We start from the raw sequence: 16,830 nt of genomic DNA on the forward strand, positions 1-16,830 counted from the left end.
GATTCAGAAGTATCAATGTCTAATTTGTTAACTTATTAAAATGAGGTTGTACAAAAGTAACAGAGTTGAAGACAGTCTGTATATAGAATTTCTCAAACCACAATGTAAGTTTCTAGAGGGCAAGGACCAGATCTTCTGTTTATAAGCTGTTTCTATGTCGTGCCCAATAATATGATTTATTCACCATGGGCCTTATTCCTGATGAGTGGAAGACAGACAATCAAGCCCTGAGAAACAAGGTACACTGGTTCCATCATATCTGCTGTTTAATCAGTAAGTATGGTTACTGTGAAAGAGAGAAAAAGACACTGAAGACAGAATTAAGACCAGAAGAAATCTGAAGCCACGCTACTGTACCACAAGGGGGCAATATTTGAACACTAGTAATCTGGAGAGATAGGAGGCTTGGCAGTTGGCTGTGTTTACTTCCTTTTTTAACACTATCCTGAGTGGGCTCCACTCAGGGTGAGGAGAGGTGGGCTAGCCACTTCCACCTACCCTCTGCATTCTCCTACAGGGGTTGGCACCAACTCTCCTTATACTAGCAGGCATGGCTATTAGGGGACCAAGATCAGAGGAAACACAGCAGGAGAGGAAGCAGAGCAGCTGGTCTTCCCACAGTGGTCAGATGCCCCAGCTGTCAAGAGTCCCATGCCCAGGAGTGCCTGTTGAGGAGAGGTAGGGGTGGTAGTTGGGACCTCCACCTGGAATCTCTTTTGAGTACTGTAGGGCAATGGTTCTCCAATTTCAGCCTGCATCAGAATCACCTGCAGGGCTTGTTAAAATAGATTGCCGTGCCGGGCTTCAACCTGAATTTCCAATTCAGAAGGTCTAAAGTAGGGTCCCAAATTTTGCATTTCTAGCAATTTCTCAGGTGACGCTACTGATCTGAAGATCACACTTTGAGAACCACTGCTGTAGGTATTTCTGGCTCTGTGCCCTTCTTTCTCTTAACACTCCCCCATTCTCTCTTTCCTACCATCCATCTACTGCTTTCTTTTCCACCAACCCTCCACTAGCCTCCTTTAGGAAAACCACAGGAAAGACAAAACAGGGGTGAATGTTAGATTGTCTTAAGGATTCCTTTGGGGAAAGGTTTCAGCTCTCTTCCCTGGTTGATGGGTGTTTCAGAATTAGAATTTATTCCAAATATATACATGTTTCCTCTTCCTTTTACCTAATAGTTGGAAGGCAGTTCAGTAAAGAGGAATAGATCCTTTTCCGATAATAAGATCTTGCTTTGGGTTTCATAAAAATTAGACATGGTAGATATATTCCACTACATTTTAGAAAAATTTCCCACTTCAGACTACTTTTTAAAAAATTACAATAAAATATAGGGACTTCCCTGGTGGTCCAGCAGCTAAGGCTCCATGCGCCCAATGTAGGGAGCCCAGATTCGATCCCTGGTCAGGGAACTAGATCCCTCATGCCACAAATAAAGATTCCGTATGCGGCAACGAAGATCCTGTGTGCTGCAACTAAGACCTGGCGCAGCCAAATAAATAAATAAATATTTTTTTAAAATTACAGTAAAATATACAAAACATAAAATTTATCATTTTAATCATTTAAGTGTACAGTTCAGTGGCATTAAGTACATTCACGTTGTTGTGCAAGTATCACCACTATCCACCTCCAGAACTTTTTCATCTTCCCAAACTGAAACTCTGCTCTCATTAAACAATAATTTCCCATTCCCCTCCTCCCAACACCAGCCCTTGGCAACCACCATTCTACTCCCAGACTACTTTTGGACTTGGTTTCTCTTTGACTTAATACAAGAAAGCGTCCATTGCTGACTAGTGGGATTGCTTCTATATATGCAGGCCTTCTTGCATATATGTGATTGAGTTTATTGTAAGAAAGGTAAGAGAAAATGGGGTGGGAGAAAGAAAAGAGGTGGAGACAGCTGGATAAGGATTTTCACATGGGGCCTCCTATCCACAGGCCTCAGCAGCCCTGCCACGGATCCGCCCGATTCTTTCGCATCAAGAAGTTGATCTTCCGAGCCATTTCCATGTTGTAGATTCGCCGGCAGGTTTCATAGCTTTCCCTCTGTCGCCGGCGGCAAGGCTTCTCATAGTATCGCCGTCGCTTTATGTCCTCAATGAGCCCATCCATGGTAAGGATTCTGTATAAAGACAGGCAATGAAGTTAGAGGCTTAGGCTCATTATTGTTCTTTTCCAGTTTCACAATGATCCGAAGTCAATTGACCAAATAACTGGTGTCTGTAAAAATGGTGTGAAATGGTGACAATACAGCATTAACTGCCAACATATAGAGGCCAGGCACCAAAGAGTAATACGTGGGGAAATAAAAAGGCAATGAATTATATAGTCCTTGCTCTTGGGGAGTTTATAGTCATGGTCATGTTGTCAACCTTTTTTTTTTCTACCACAACACACCTGAGGGATATGGCACAGTCCCAAAAGAACAGTGGCTCCCTATGGCAGTGAGTCTCAACCAAGGGGCCATTTCAGAATTTTCAAATGGGGTAAGTCATTTGCAGTAGGAAAAAATAACTAGGGGTGATTCCTATGTGGTCCTTAGTGGAGAATGTAGTTCCACCCCTACTGTGTTTAAGAGCTGATGCAGCTGAAGTCTGTAAGTCTGAGAAACATCTGGGCCCACTTAATACAGGGAAAGAAGAGGCCCTTATCACACCAGTGATACAAATGGGAGCATTAAAATAACAGCCTCAACCATGATTTTTCCATGTACCACATGCTCCAACCACACTACTTTACTGACTACTCCCTGAACACACATTAATACCAAGTCTTTACTCACGCTGCTTCCTCAGCCTAGAATGCCATCCCCAACCTGTAGCTGCCAACCTGAGATTTTCCACATCTTTTTGATGCTAAATCCAGATGCCATCTCTCCACAAAAGCTTTCTCATCTTCTTAGAGAAAATAATTTATTTTGTTGTATACCTATTTAGAGATTATTTCATTTTGCCATTCTGTTACTTATTTATACAAATGTCTCCCTCATTAGACTAATAACCCCTGAAGGCAGAAACTGTATTTTATTAATCTTAATTTAGTTCAATTTGTTTTTTTCCTGCCCACCTAATTCCTTACAACACAGTTTCTCTTGGATTCATAACACGCTTAACTCAAACTAACCTCTTTGTTCTCACTGAGCCAAGAGGACACGGGGGTTTATTCTATAACCTACCTTATCCCTGGGCTCCTGAGAGCTCTGGCTCCAGTCTGCAACTTGTCTCTCCCTCTCAACCCATCATCAGTTGGTCCTGAGGAGGTCTGGAGGCACCTGCTGCTACTGCCCTCCATTCTGGCACTGTTTACATGACCCCATTCCTGCCTACCCTTTCCTTTCATTACATGTAAAAAGTAAGTCAAAAACACAATTGGAGGTAGAGTAATTGAGACATTGCTATTATAACTGGAAGGGGGACAGCAGAAGGAAATAAAAATAAGAGAAACTACCAGCTACTTCTGCTCAGTGGGAAACCCTATTTATTGCTGGTATGTTATACCAAAAGCCCAAGATAACAATAATAGATTGAACATGTACGTGAAAAGATTTGAGCTTTGGGTACATTACAAATGTGAATAGACATGGGAACCACTGTCCTTTGGGATCCTCTCCTAGGCTCCTGCTGATTTGTAAGATCAGTTTGTCTAGGTTTTAGTGGCAGGGAGATGGGAGGCAAGGGAATTGTTGCCAACTCCCAGAAGTGGGAGGAGTAGATAATTCAGGTTCTGCTGAAAACACAGTCATGCCCAGAAGTCATGTGGATCCAACACTAGAGTTGTACAATAGAAAAGTAGGGCACCAGGGGACTTTCCTGGTGGCACAGTGGTTAAGAATCTACCTGCCAATGCAGGGGACACAGGTTCAATCCTTGGTCCAGGAAGATCCCACATGCCACGGAGCAACTAAGCCCGTGTGCCACAACTTCTGAGCCTGCGCTCTAGAACCCGCGAGCCACAACTACTGAGCCCATATGCCACAACTACTGAAGCCTGTGCGCTGTAGGACCCACGTGCCACAACTATTGAGCCCACATGCTGCAACTACTGAAACCCATGCGCCTAGAGCCCGTGCTCCACGAGAAGCCACCGCAATGACAAGCCCACACACCGCAATAAAGAGTAGCCCCCACTCGCCGCAACTAGAGAAAGCCTGCGCGCAGCAACGAAGACCCAACGCAGCCAAAAAAAAGTAGGGCACCAAAGACTCAGTATCTTGGCCCACAAAAGGGTCTCCATTGCTGGCTTTCTTCCTAATTTACTCTTAACTGTTGGTATCCCTCCAGATTCTGACTGTAAACCTCCTCCTTTTTGGTTCTCCATGATTCCCTTAAACTTTACCATGGGCTTCAACCCTGTGCACAATGGAATCATTTCCTGAAGAGCCTTTAAAAAGTATTCATGCCTCGGTCCCATTCCTCAGAGATTCTGATTTAATTGGTCTCCAGTGGGGTTATACACTGGGTATATTTTAAAACACCCCTCAGGTAATTCTAATGTAGAGCCATACTTGCGAATGGACCCAGACACTGGTTGACTCTTAAATCATTATCTCTAGCCCCAATCTTATCTTAGAGCTAGACTGATGTTTCCAATTGCCTTAAACCCCACAAAAACCAAATTTATTATCTCCTCCTAAAATTCATTCTTCTTCCTCTATACTCTCTCTGTTAATGGCATCACCAGTTAGTCAAGCTAAAAATCTCACCATGTTCCTGGACTAGGCCTTCTCCTTTACTTCCTACACTCACATTTACAATATCCTATACATTCTATAACCTGAAATAGTTCTTAGATCTTTTCCTTCTCTCCTTTCCCTATGGCTACAGCTCTAATTATGGTCCTTATACCTGTACTGAAATAATCATCTAACTGGTCATTTAATCAATAAGTATTTATGGAATCCCAACTCTGTACCAGACACTGTGTTAAATGCCGAGGATAGAAAACAAACTTAGGCATAGTTCCCTACCCTTGCAGTCTAGTAGAGAAGACAATTATGTAAGAATTACAATAGAATGTGATAGATGCAAAGATGAGGGAAGCACACAGGAGAGGTATATAATCTGTACTTGATAAGAAGGTGGTTATGAAAGCTTCCTAAAGGATACCTTATTTGAATTTGAAGGGTAAGCAGGTTGCCCTATTTCCATTTTCCCTCCCTATACCAATTATTGTCCTAAAACATAAATCAGATTGTGGGACTTCCCTGGTGGCGCAGTGGTTGAGAATCCGCCTGCCAATGAAGGGGACACGGGTTCGAGCCCTGGTCCGGGAAGATCCCACATGCCGCGGAGCAACTAAGCCTGTGCGCCACAACTACTGAGCCTGCGCTCTAGAGCCCGTGCTTCCCAACAAGAGAAGCCACTGCAATGAGAAGCCTGCACACCGCAACAAAGAGTAGTCCCCGCTCGCCGCAACTAGAGAAAGCCTGCACGCAGCAACGAAGACCCAATGCAGCCAAAAATAGATAAATAAAATAAATAAATTTATAAAAAATAAATCAGATTGTGTACTCTGATGTTAAAAAATCTTTCCCAGTAAATAAAATAGTCTAAGCCAGTGGTTCCCAAACTTGTTTGCACATTAGAATCACTTGGGGATCTTTTAAAAATTCCAACTAAGTCACAAGTGGGGAGGGACATGGGCAGGGTTTGTTAAGTTCCCTAGGTAATTGCAATGTGCAGATAAATTTGGGAACCACTAGTCTAAGCTCAAAGTCCTAAACAATTGAGCTTCACCCTCTCGCTCTAGCTTTATCTTTAATAACTTGCCCTAAAAAGCCTACGTCTAGTCATATTGAACTAGGTGTTTTCCAAACACACTACACATCTATTTTTTACATTTGTTCATGATGTTCGCTGAGAATATGGTTCCTTTTTTTGTTTTATGAAAGGCTATTTATTCTTCAAAGGCACAAATCAATGTGTAACGACATTTATAAACTGGTCCAGGAGATATTAATCACTCCTTCCCTCTGTTCCCAACGCACAGCGGTTCTCAAACTTTGAGACTCATGCAACAGTCACCTGGAAAACTTGTTAAAACACTGACTGCTGTGCCACCTCGTTTCTGATTCCATAGGTCTAGGGTGGGGGCCATGAATCTGCATTTCTAACAAGTTCCCAAGTGATTTTGCTGCTAATGGTCCAGGGAGAACCAATGCCACAGTACACACTTTTAAAGCACTGATCAGACAGTATTGTATTTAGCCATGTTTGGTTTTTTAGTTTTTAAAATCTCCCTTACTGGGTTGTGTGCTTTCTAAGGTTAGAGATTAAGTCTTTCATTTTTGCATTTAATATAATACTTGGCAAAGAGCAAATATCAGTAAATGTATGACAAAAATGAATCCTCTTGGTGACTGACAAATGTCTACAGCTCAAGGGATTAAGTTACTTTCTAACGGACACAGTTCTTGGGAATATTAGCTCAGAAGGCCTCAATATTACCTTTACTAAAATGGCACATTAGACTTTAGATAGCATTTTCATATCCATGATCCTAATCATTATCCTATGAAACTGATTAAGCAGGTAATGTCATTTTTTTTTTTTTTTTGGCCGCACCACGCGGCATGCGGGATCTTACCACTGGACCACCAGGGGAGTTCCCGTCGTCTCTTTACAGATTAGAAAACTGAAGTTTAGAGAGGCTGACCTGCCCAAGATCACAAAATGGAGCTAGCAGTAGAATTCAGGTCTTTAGTGCAGTGCTCTATAATAGCACTCTGCTTCTCAAACAAAAACCACTGAGGTTTGAAAGACAAATTATTGCGGTGCCCATGGGCAAAGCGAAAAATGAGGGAGGAAAGAGCTGGGCCAGGCTCCTTAATTAGAGTAAAAAGATGCAAGCCAAGAAGACATGGCACACTAAGGGAAAGGAATTGATCCAAACAATTAAGTATTTATTTCTGTCTAGACCTTGTTTACTGCTATTTAATGTAGGCCACTTTTTGGACTAGAGACTAGTATATTAGAGAAAAAACAGAAAATAAAAAGTGCCTGAAAGGGAAAGACTGGAAATATAAAAAGGGCAAGGAGACTGGATTTGAGGAGAGACTATGAAAAGAACAGAGACCCTAGATATGACTTCACCTAGGAAGAAGAGCCTACTGGAATGACAAAGACAGTTTAAAGTAGTATGAAAGAAAACAGCAAAAGGAGGAGGAGTTTAGAAACATACTCAGGTATCCTACTGGAGTTTCAAAAGGGTTCTGAAACAGAAGCGATCATCTTACCAAGTAAATGCCTGTGTGGTCAGGCAGAAAAGACAGACAAGAAAAAAGTACCAAAGGAATATAAGAGTAGAGGAGGGGAAAAAAATGGAAAGATCGGTGGCCCCCAACATAATGATGGGGTTGCTAAATGGTGTTCCTTGGATGGTTCTATTTCCAAAACACAAACCAAATAAATTCCAAGGTGCCAGGTGAGGATTTCCTTCCTTACCTTGCACTTTCTAGGTATCCTGAAAAAGCACAGATTATCTTCAAATGTTCCAGAATCCCTACAGTAGAGGCATCTACTCAACTCATTTCTAATAAAGGATGTAGGAAGAGTTTTGTAGAACTCATGAAGTAAATAGGGTGTTACTAATGATGCTTCTGCTTTCACAGGTAGTTCAAGGACTAGTCAACCAAGAGGTTTAGAGTAAACAGATCAGCCTGGAGTTTGGGCACCTGGCAACCTAACATTTAAGGAGAACTCAGCTGCCAGTTCAACAGATTATGTAAAAGGAGCTGAGCTGCCTGGGCTGGGGAATTTGGGGGTGGCAGATTCACATGTCAGTGTAGCCAGCCTACATCAGGATCAACATGTACACAGAAGAACTCAATGGGCCCAGAAGCTCACCTACCAGGAATAAAAGGGGTCAACTGAGCATGCTTCCAGTGTGCTTGCCTTTCTTTACTTGGGTGCCAGCCAATCATGCAGGGCTTCCTAGCGACCCCCACTCTCCATCTCTTCATCCCAGGGCACCAATGAGGGCCCTTGGTTATATAACAAGCATTTTGTGGTGGTCTCACTGTGCAGACACATAGGCTGTTTCCTTTGTAAGACTACATCTGTGCTCCAAACATGCTAAAGCTTTAACCACCTCCCTCTCATTTGCTCTCATACCTATTGTTGTAATTAGACCGCAGAACATGCAACTTATTTTTAAACTACCAACTATCAGAAAGCTGAGAGAAACGAGGAGAAGCCCGGGATTTAAGAGAGATATACAGAAAAGGCAGCCAGAGGACATTATGGAAAACCAGAGGAAAAGAAGTAAAGTGTCAGAAAATACTGTGTTTGGATGGACTTGGAAGGCATTATGCTTAAGTGAAATAAGTCAGATAGAGAAAGACAAATACCGTATAATCTCACTTACATGTGGCATCTAAAAAATACAATAAACTAGTGAAAATAACAAAAAGAAGCAGACCCACAGATATAGAGAACAAACTAGTGGTTACCAGTGGGGAGAGGGTAGGGGAGGGGCAATATAGGGGTAGAGGATTAAGAAGTAAAAACTATTAGGTATAAAATAAGTTACAAGAGGAATTCCCTGGCGGTCCAGTGGTTAGGACTCACCACTTTCAATGCCAGGGCCCAGGTTTGATCCCTGGTCAGGAAACTAAGGTCCCCAAAGCTGCACGGCGCAGCCAAATAAATAAATAAATAAGCTACAAGAATATATTGTACAACATGGGGAATATAGCCAATATTTTACAATAACTATAAATGGAGTATAACCTTTAAAAAATTGTGAATCACTATATTGTACACCTGTAACTTATATAATATTATACAGTAACTATACTTCCATACAAGAAAAAAAAGGGCTTCCCTGGTAGCTCAGTGGTTAAGAATCTGCCTGCCAATGCAGGGCACACGGGTTCAAGCCCTGGTCCAGGAAGATCCCACATGCTGCGGCACAACTAAGCCATGTGCCACAACTACTGAGCCTGCGCTCTAGAGCCCGTGAGCCACAACTACTGAGCCTGCGTGCCACAGCTACTGAAGCCTGTGTGCCTAGAGCCCGTGCTCCGCAACAAGAGAAGCCACCGCAATGAGAAGCCCGCGCACCGCAACGAAGAGTAGCCCCCGCTCACCTCAACTAGGGAAAGCCCACATGCAGCAACAAAGACCCAATGCAGCCAAAAAATAAATAAATAAAAAAAAGAAATTTAAAAAAAAAAAAAAGAAAGAAAAAGAAAATACTGGGCTTCCCTGGTGGCTCAGTGGTTAAGAATCCGCCTGCCAATGCAGGGGACATGGGTTTGAGCCTTAGTCCGGGAAGATCCCACACGCTGTGGAGCAACTAAGCCCGTGCGCCACAACTACCGAGCCTGCACTCTAGAGCCCGTGAGCCACAACTACTGAAGCCTGTGCGCCTAGAGCCCGTGCTCCGCAATGAGAAGCCACTGCAATGAGAAGCCCGTGCACCACAATGAAGAGTAGCCCCCGCTCCCCGCAACTAGAGAAAGCCCACACGCAGCAATGAAGACCCAGTGCAGCCAAAAATAAATAAAATAAATAAATTTATAAAAAAAAGAAAGAAAATACAGTGTTTACTGTGTCTGACAGACTGACAGATAGGAAGGCTGGGACACTCCAGAACCAACCTGCTCACATTTGGATGCTTAAAAGTCCTTGCTTATCCTAAGAACAAAATATTTATTTACTTTTTTCTCCTGAGGCTAAAAGACAATTTAAGGATATATATCTAACACTCCAAGATAAAAAGGAACATAAATGCAACTTCCTAAAGAATAAATCTACATTGACAAAATACATATCCTCCCCAAAGATTATAAAAATCACTGCCATAATACTTGCTCCAAGCTGGCTTCTTCCAACCATGCACTTCTTGCACTGTTTTCCTGGATAACCTTAGTCACAAAGTTCGACTTTTCCAAATTCATAAGGAAGCCTAAAACGAGATCATCACACCTCAGGCCCTGAGTGTCTGGGACCAGAATTTCTTCTTTTTTTTTTTCCTGCCTAACCATGCCTCTCCTTTCTGATCAAATTCTTTTCTTTTTCAGCAATGTAAATTGTTTTTCCCCCAAATCTATTCCTATGTTGGTGTTTTAATCCCTGAAGTGAGGAAAAAGTAATACCACATTTCTTACCTAGGATACTTGATAGAATGCCAAGGGTACTATCCAAAGACAGAAATCTCTGGATAAATTCAATGCATCTGCCTGGAGGACCAGCTTTAACTAGAGTGGAGGTGGGGGTGCTAGCCCTAAAACAAACGTAAAGACAACAAATAAAAATCACCTAAAATTTTAATTAAAAAAAGAGATTAAAAAAAGAAATTCCATGTTTGCTTGTGGTGGAAGAACCCCTTACAGTTCCTTCACTCTCCTCTCCTGTTAAGTATACTTCAGTGGAAAGGTTTGACAAACACTAAATTTAGGGAGTGACAGAAGATAAAGGAACATTTATATTCATTAAGTAGACATTTATTGAGAGCTTTCTATGCACCCGACACTTTGGTAAATGCAAGGGATATACAAATGAAAAAGCATAGGTCTCTACCCTTAAGACTATTAAAATCCTAGCTGAATATTAAAATCTCATGAGACATTGTAAAAAATGCTGCTGGTCAGACGCCACCACCGAGAGATTGATTTAGTCTCAGGTTGGGCCCTGACATAAAGAGGGTTTTTGTTTTTTGGTTTTTTTTTAAATAGATTCCCCCAGGTGATGCAGCAGGGTCAAAAACCACATAGCATTATACGGACCAGTTTCCTGCTGTTTCTGACTAAAATAAGCATTTCTACCCAGGAAAAAAGTATGCATAAACTGCAATTCACCTATAAAAAGAGAATCTTAAAAGTATGGGGCTCTTGTTTAACAAAAAGGAGGAAGGAGGGAAGAAGAAAGGAAAGAAGGAAGAAATCAATTTAGAGGTATTTGAAAACAGATTCTCAGGAACAAGAAGGTATGAGATAGTACTGGGCCAGGCCAGATGACAGAAGGTATCCAAACACACCTCACCTTCTGTCATTTATTTCTTTTTTTCTCATCTACACCCACTCCACACCTGGGATCAGGAGATTTTCAGATAAAATGAAAAAAAAAAAAAAAAAAAAAAGAAAAAACAGGAAAAGCAAAACCCTCATGTTGCTTAAATAAAAAGGTATTTGCTAAATTAGGATTTCATAAGAGGCGGAGATACAGAGATTTGTTTCCAGGTTAATTAGAATAATCCCAGGCAAAAAAATAGGGGAAGAGTCTTCTCTCAGAAGGTGAGTTGGCCTTATGCTTTCTGCAGACTTGGCATCAATAGAGAGATGATCAACTCCTTTAGGCAGGAAGTTAGAAATATTTTGTTTTTCAGGTTTTAAATTTTTGTAAGTGGAAATGGGGGATGAGGGAGCAGTGCATACAGAGGGAATAAACGCTGTTATTTCAAAATGAGATTAGCATTAGCATATAGAGAAGAAGCCTTGGTTGGAAAGTATCAGCGTGTATAGGAAAAGTCATTCCAATACCAGTAGCCAACTAGAGCCTCAGGACAAAATAAAGCTAAATTATTTTCTCATTTTTTCACCTCCAGGCCACCTTGAGCATAACTTGATGATCAGGGAGCATAAGAGAAAAAACAGTTAAAGCAAACCGTCAATCTCTCAAAACAAATGAATAAACAGATCACCTACAAAGTAAAACCAAAAGGGTAAAAACTCCCTTACATTTACTTCCAAATTATGATAATAGCTAACACATAATGCCTACTATGTGCCAAGCACTGTCCTAAGCAATTTATTTATATTACTAACTTAATCCTCACATCAACCCTATGAGGTGGGCACTATTATTAGTTCCATTTTACTGAAAAAACGGAGGCAGAGACATTAAGTAGCTAATCACAGATTATGAGGCCAAAAAATGGCACAGCAGGGATCTGAACCAGTCAGTTGGCTCTGTGCTCTAAACCACTAAGTTATGCTGCCTCATTTGTGTGAGAAAACTATTTTCAGGCCTGGCTTTGGTCAAAAGTATTAAAGTTGTAGCTACTTTCTTTCTTTTTTTGGCCTTGTGGCCATGCCGTGCAGCATGTGGGATCTTAGTTCACGCCCCCACCCACCCCCACCCCCAATCGTGCCCCCTGCAGTGGAAGGGCACAGTCCTAACCACTGGACTGCCAGGGAATTCCCTGTAGCTACTTTCTTGATACAACTGTAAGAAATGGTTCAATAAATAATGCTGCACAAATGATTTTTTGGTTCTTCATCAGAGTAGTTAATTTCCTAAAAACAAAATTCTTGCTTTTCTGTTATTCTTTAAGAATCAAAGAGGTGAGGGGAGCTAAAGCTGAGCCTTTGGAAATTTGTTTTACCATCAGGTTAACAGCTGCCCTTTGACATCCCTTAACAATACAAACATCACAGTCACCCTAGTTAGAAGACCCATCTAAATCCACCAAAATAAATCATACAGAAAAAAACTTGGGATTCCCTGGCGGTCCAGTGGTTAGGACTCTGCGCTTGCACTGCAGGGGGCCCAGGTTCGATCCCTGGTTGGGGAACTAAGATCCTGCAAGCTGCACTGCACAACCAAAAAACAAACAAACAAACAAAAAACTTACAGGAAGAGGTCAGAAGAAGGGTGAGGTAATCTACAAGACTTCCTTTCCCCAAATTCAGCATTTCATCTCACTAGCTAATTCACTTCAGAGTCTGTAAAGACATTCACTTGGTGCTTCCAGTATATGGGCAGAAAAAGATCATTAGACATCTCAACCCTCCCACAGACATGCCACTTAAAGGTCTGAAATAGGAGAGTAGGGAATGAGCAGCAATACAAAAACATGAAATAGGATTATCTTACTGCCCGGTACTTAACTGATTATCTTTACTTTCAACGCAAGTGAAAATGCAGAGGGAAAAGCTTCTGCCCAAGGATATGACTGGCATGCACAGTCATTGAACGTAGAGGCTGACCCAAGACCAGATCCTTTTAAAAGACATACAAATCATCCTCAGCCTGCAACTGCTTCTCAATTACATAGCTTCTGACAGCATCTTTGTCCTCATTTACTATGGTCTTCTGCCATCCAGCCCTCCATACCTAGAACTCTTTGCTTGGATGAATTGGTTCTCTTTCATTTACCTTCTCAGTCCCCAAGAACCCCACTTACATTTAAACCCAATCAAATAAGGATTCTTAACTGGAGAATGACTGCCATAGGTCTCTCCATTTCCAGAGAAACTAGTCAATAATGTAGGAACAGAGCAAAGAACACTGCACTAGAAAAGTGTGATTTATGCTTCTTTCCACCATTCAACAATTGTAACCCAAGGAATATAACTTAATCTCCCTAGGCTTCTCTTACTTCTGACATAAAGCTACCACCTTAGTGGCCTTAAGGCAGAGGACCAGCTCATATATTAACATCTCTTTCATATAATTATTTGATAATTCAACTCAACAAGCATTTGTTTCTCCAAACTCTGCTTCACTGGGGAGAGAAAATGATAAATGAAAGTCAAAATCCTTACAACTAGTGATAAGGGAAGCTTAAGGAACTATTTTCTTGAGAAACCACAACTGTGAGGCGTTCTTTATTAGAGTCATTCTACACCTCTTACCCTAGCATTCAAAACCTTTCAATACAGCTCCTCCACTCCAGCCAGTTCATTTCCATCTTCATGTTTTTGCTTGTGTTGTTAACCTTTCTCTGAACCTGTAACACTTTTCTATCTCTTGCTTGCTTCTCTAAGATCCCAAATCTGAGTTCATCTTTTCCATTTGCCTTGTCCCATACCAATCCCTCACTCAGCTTTCTATATATCATGTACTATGTTTTCGCTTACTAGCAATTTTATAACTTGATTTTCCCTTTGGGCTCTTTTTAAAGTCTTGGATAGAATTCAGGTTCATTATCAAAGGAATGACTGCTGATAAGTAAGCCTCACAGTTAGGTTTGGGAAAGAATTTCATTTTTTTAAAAATTTTTTATTAATTTATTTTATTTATGGCTGTGTTGGGTCTTCGTTTCTGTGCGAGGGCTGTCTCTAGTTGTGGCAAGCGGGGGCCACTCTTCATCGCGGTGCACGGGCCTCACACTATCGCGGCCTCTCTTGTTGCGGAGCACAGGCTCCAGAGGCGCAGGCTCAGTAATTGTGGCTCACGGGCCCAGTTGCTCCGCGGCATGTGGGATCTTCCCAGACCAGGGCTCGAACCCGTGTCCCCTGCATTGGCAGGCAGATTCTCAACCACTGCGCCACCAGGGAAGCCCCAGAATTTCATTTTTAATATAGTAAACTGAGGGTCTGAGAAGTTTCAAGGCTGTGAACACCTGGGCTGGCACTGGTTTGAGACAACCTACGACAGGGGAAGTGAGAGAATAACCACCGCACTTCTCAAGAGTTGGTCTAGGCATGATTCTGGTCCCTAACCAGTTACCTGTTTAGGGTCCTGTATGCACCTTCCACGTTCCCTTCCTGTACCATCACAGTCCTGGCAATGAACTTCAGATGTTTTGCCATGACCTTGGATTTAAGTCTTCAGTCTGCAGGACCTAAAGTATGACGGAGAAAGGGGCAGTGAAGTATAGAGACCAGCTAATAAAGAGAAACACAACAGAATACACAACGACGTAGCTTATTCAGGGCCTGGAAATGCAACGGGCTCTGGAACATGCGCGACAGGGGCACGTGCAAGTCCTCATATCCTAGAAAGTATACGCGACTTATCAAGATTCGCCCGATCTCTTTGCCAATACAAACCCTACCATAAGGAAGAAGACAGACGGTAGCAGGGCGTCCCCATGGAGATTTATCTGGCCGGTCACGGGAGACCGGGACGCGCCGCAGGCGCCCCCTCTCCCTCCCAATTACCGCTCCTCGTCCCAGGACGGTTTGGGGTGGGAGTCGGGAACAGAGTCTCTCCGTGCTTGGAAGTGGGGAATCGCGAGGAACCGCGCCCTCCCGCCACACCCGCCTCACTTTATCCTACCCCCGCACAAGGTCCTCAACCCTCAGCGCCCAGCCGACTGGAAGCCCGCCCCGACCGGAAGCGGAAGTTGCGTGTTCTCCAACGCCGCGCGAAGACAACGAGGCTGAAAGGGAAATGAAGCTACGTGGAAACCATGGCAACCGTCCTTCTGGCCGGGGTTGGCTGTTTCTCTAATCCTCCCCCACCACCGCCAACCCCCGGGCCTGGACTCAACACCTGACAAAGCAAAGTACTTGTTGCCTTAAATCCCGCCCTAAACAGATTCCTCGCTTTCTCGTGGAGTCGCCGTCCTTCGGCCTCAGAGGTCAGCCCGATTCCATACCCCTTAATCCTATTAAATCTTTTTTTTAAAATTGAACTATAGTTGATTTAAAACGTGGTGCCAATCTCTGCTGTAATCCTATTAAACCTTAAATAGATATTTAATCCATTTCTTTTTCTGGAAGGAAAATAAGAAAAATAGGCGAAGCTTCCTGAGCATGCTTCCTGTTTTCGCCAAGGACAGATTCCTTGAGATCTGCTCTCCGGATGGAAAAGAGCTTTACCCCCTCATCTGCCTGAAAACTAAGGAAAAAAAAATGAAATGAGCATACTATCAGATTCCTATAACATCACCTTCTCAGACATTTCACTAAATAAAGTGAAATCACTGAAGAAAGAATTGGGAGGGACTTCCCTGGTGGCGCAGTGGTTAAGAATCCGCCTGCCAATGCAGGGGACATGGGTTTGAGCCCTGGTCTGGGAAGACCCCACATGCCGCGGAGCAAATAAGCCCGCGCCTAGAGCCGGTGCTCTGCAACAAAAGAAGCCACCGCAATGAGAAGCCTGTGCACCACATCAAAGAGTAGTCCCCCCTTGCCTCAACTGGAGAAAGCCTGCGAGCAGCAACGAAGATCCAACGCAGACAAAAATATAAATTAAAAAAAAAAAGAATTGGGAAACACCTGCAGGATTTAGAATCAAAGACTCTTTTATGTCAGCTTCTATCCTATTTGTCTCCTAGTGACACTTAGTATAAATAACTCCTTTTTTATTTCTTCCTCATTGTGGAAACAGCTTTCCTTTTATTTTATTCGTATGTTACTTCTACATATATATCATTTTATGGTTATTCACATATGTTCGGATCTACTGGAAGTGGCTACTGGAAAACAGTAGGGAAAGGTGCAGAAGAAAGTAGGTCCCAACCAGGTACTTGTGTAATAAGGTTCTTTGGCTACCTCCCCTAAAACACAGAGGCACATACACACACACACAGATGCATCCTCATCAATTATGCTAATAGAACTCACACAAAAATTGAAGCCTTGGACTTCCCTGGTGGCGCAGTGGTTGAGAATCCACCTGCCAATGCAGGGGACACGGGTTTGAGCCTTGGTCTGGGAAGATCCCACACACTGCAGAGCAACTAAGCCCGTGGGCCGCAACTACTGAGCCTGCGCTCTAGAGCCTGCAAGCCACAACCACTGAGCCCACGTGCCTAGAGCCCACGCTCTGCAACAAGAGAAACCACCACAATGAGAAGCCTGCGCACCGCAAGGAAGAGTAGCCCCTGCAACTAGAGAAAGCCTGCGCACAGCAACGAAGATCCAATGCAGCCAAAAATAAATAAAGATAAATAAATAAATAAATTTATTTTTTAAAAAATCTAAAAAGAAAAAAAACAAAAAAACCCTGAAGCCTGCCTTAGAGTAAGCCAGGTTCAAAGTACCAAAATAGAGCTAGACTGGGACATGATTATGCTTATCAACAAACTTTTATTGAATGCCTACTTTGTGTCATGCCACTGACTCTTGGACTACCAAAAGACAGTAAGTAGCCATAAAAGATAAATAGTAAAACAAGGTAGCATATATTGAATGCAAAATAA

At 42.6% G+C, this 16,830-nt stretch overlaps 1 protein-coding gene and 1 non-coding gene across 4 annotated transcripts; one reads left to right on the plus strand and one right to left on the minus strand.

The window, feature by feature from the left end:
• Window positions 1–1,549: 1,549 nt before the first annotated feature.
• On the minus strand, window positions 1,550–15,045 carry MRPS21 (mitochondrial ribosomal protein S21). Of its 3 annotated transcripts, none has more exons than XM_061186053.1 (3): window positions 14,961–15,045; window positions 14,409–14,523; window positions 1,550–2,134 (listed from the first exon to the last, which is right to left on the minus strand). In XM_061186053.1, exons 2-3 carry the CDS (start codon window positions 14,489–14,491, stop codon window positions 1,954–1,956), a joined length of 264 nt encoding a protein of 87 aa, XP_061042036.1. In that variant the 5' UTR covers window positions 14,492–14,523; window positions 14,961–15,045; the 3' UTR covers window positions 1,550–1,953. The 3 variants fall into 3 exon arrangements, with proteins under 3 accessions (XP_061042036.1, XP_061042037.1, XP_061042035.1); XM_061186054.1 differs by having other exon boundaries at window positions 14,951–15,011; XM_061186052.1 differs by lacking the exon at window positions 14,961–15,045 and adding an exon at window positions 14,737–14,944.
• Window positions 12,456–12,528, plus strand: TRNAA-UGC (transfer RNA alanine (anticodon UGC)). The gene has a single exon. It is a non-coding gene; the product is annotated as a tRNA-Ala (tRNA).
• Window positions 15,046–16,830: the final 1,785 nt, after the last annotated feature.

This window comes from Eubalaena glacialis, chromosome 3 (assembly GCF_028564815.1).
Source record: "Eubalaena glacialis isolate mEubGla1 chromosome 3, mEubGla1.1.hap2.+ XY, whole genome shotgun sequence".
NCBI lineage: Eukaryota > Metazoa > Chordata > Mammalia > Artiodactyla > Balaenidae > Eubalaena > Eubalaena glacialis.

What these genes read in the sequence shown, in the direction of transcription:
- MRPS21 (XM_061186053.1), bottom strand. Translation starts at nt 14,491, where the DNA reads ATGGCAAAACATCTGAAGTTCATTGCCAGGACTGTGATGGTACAGGAA. An exon ending in GCATACAGGACCCTAAACAG is followed by an intron (nt 2,135 to 14,408) that starts GTAACTGGTTAG and finishes GTCTTTATACAG; the next exon opens with AATCCTTACCATGGATGGGC.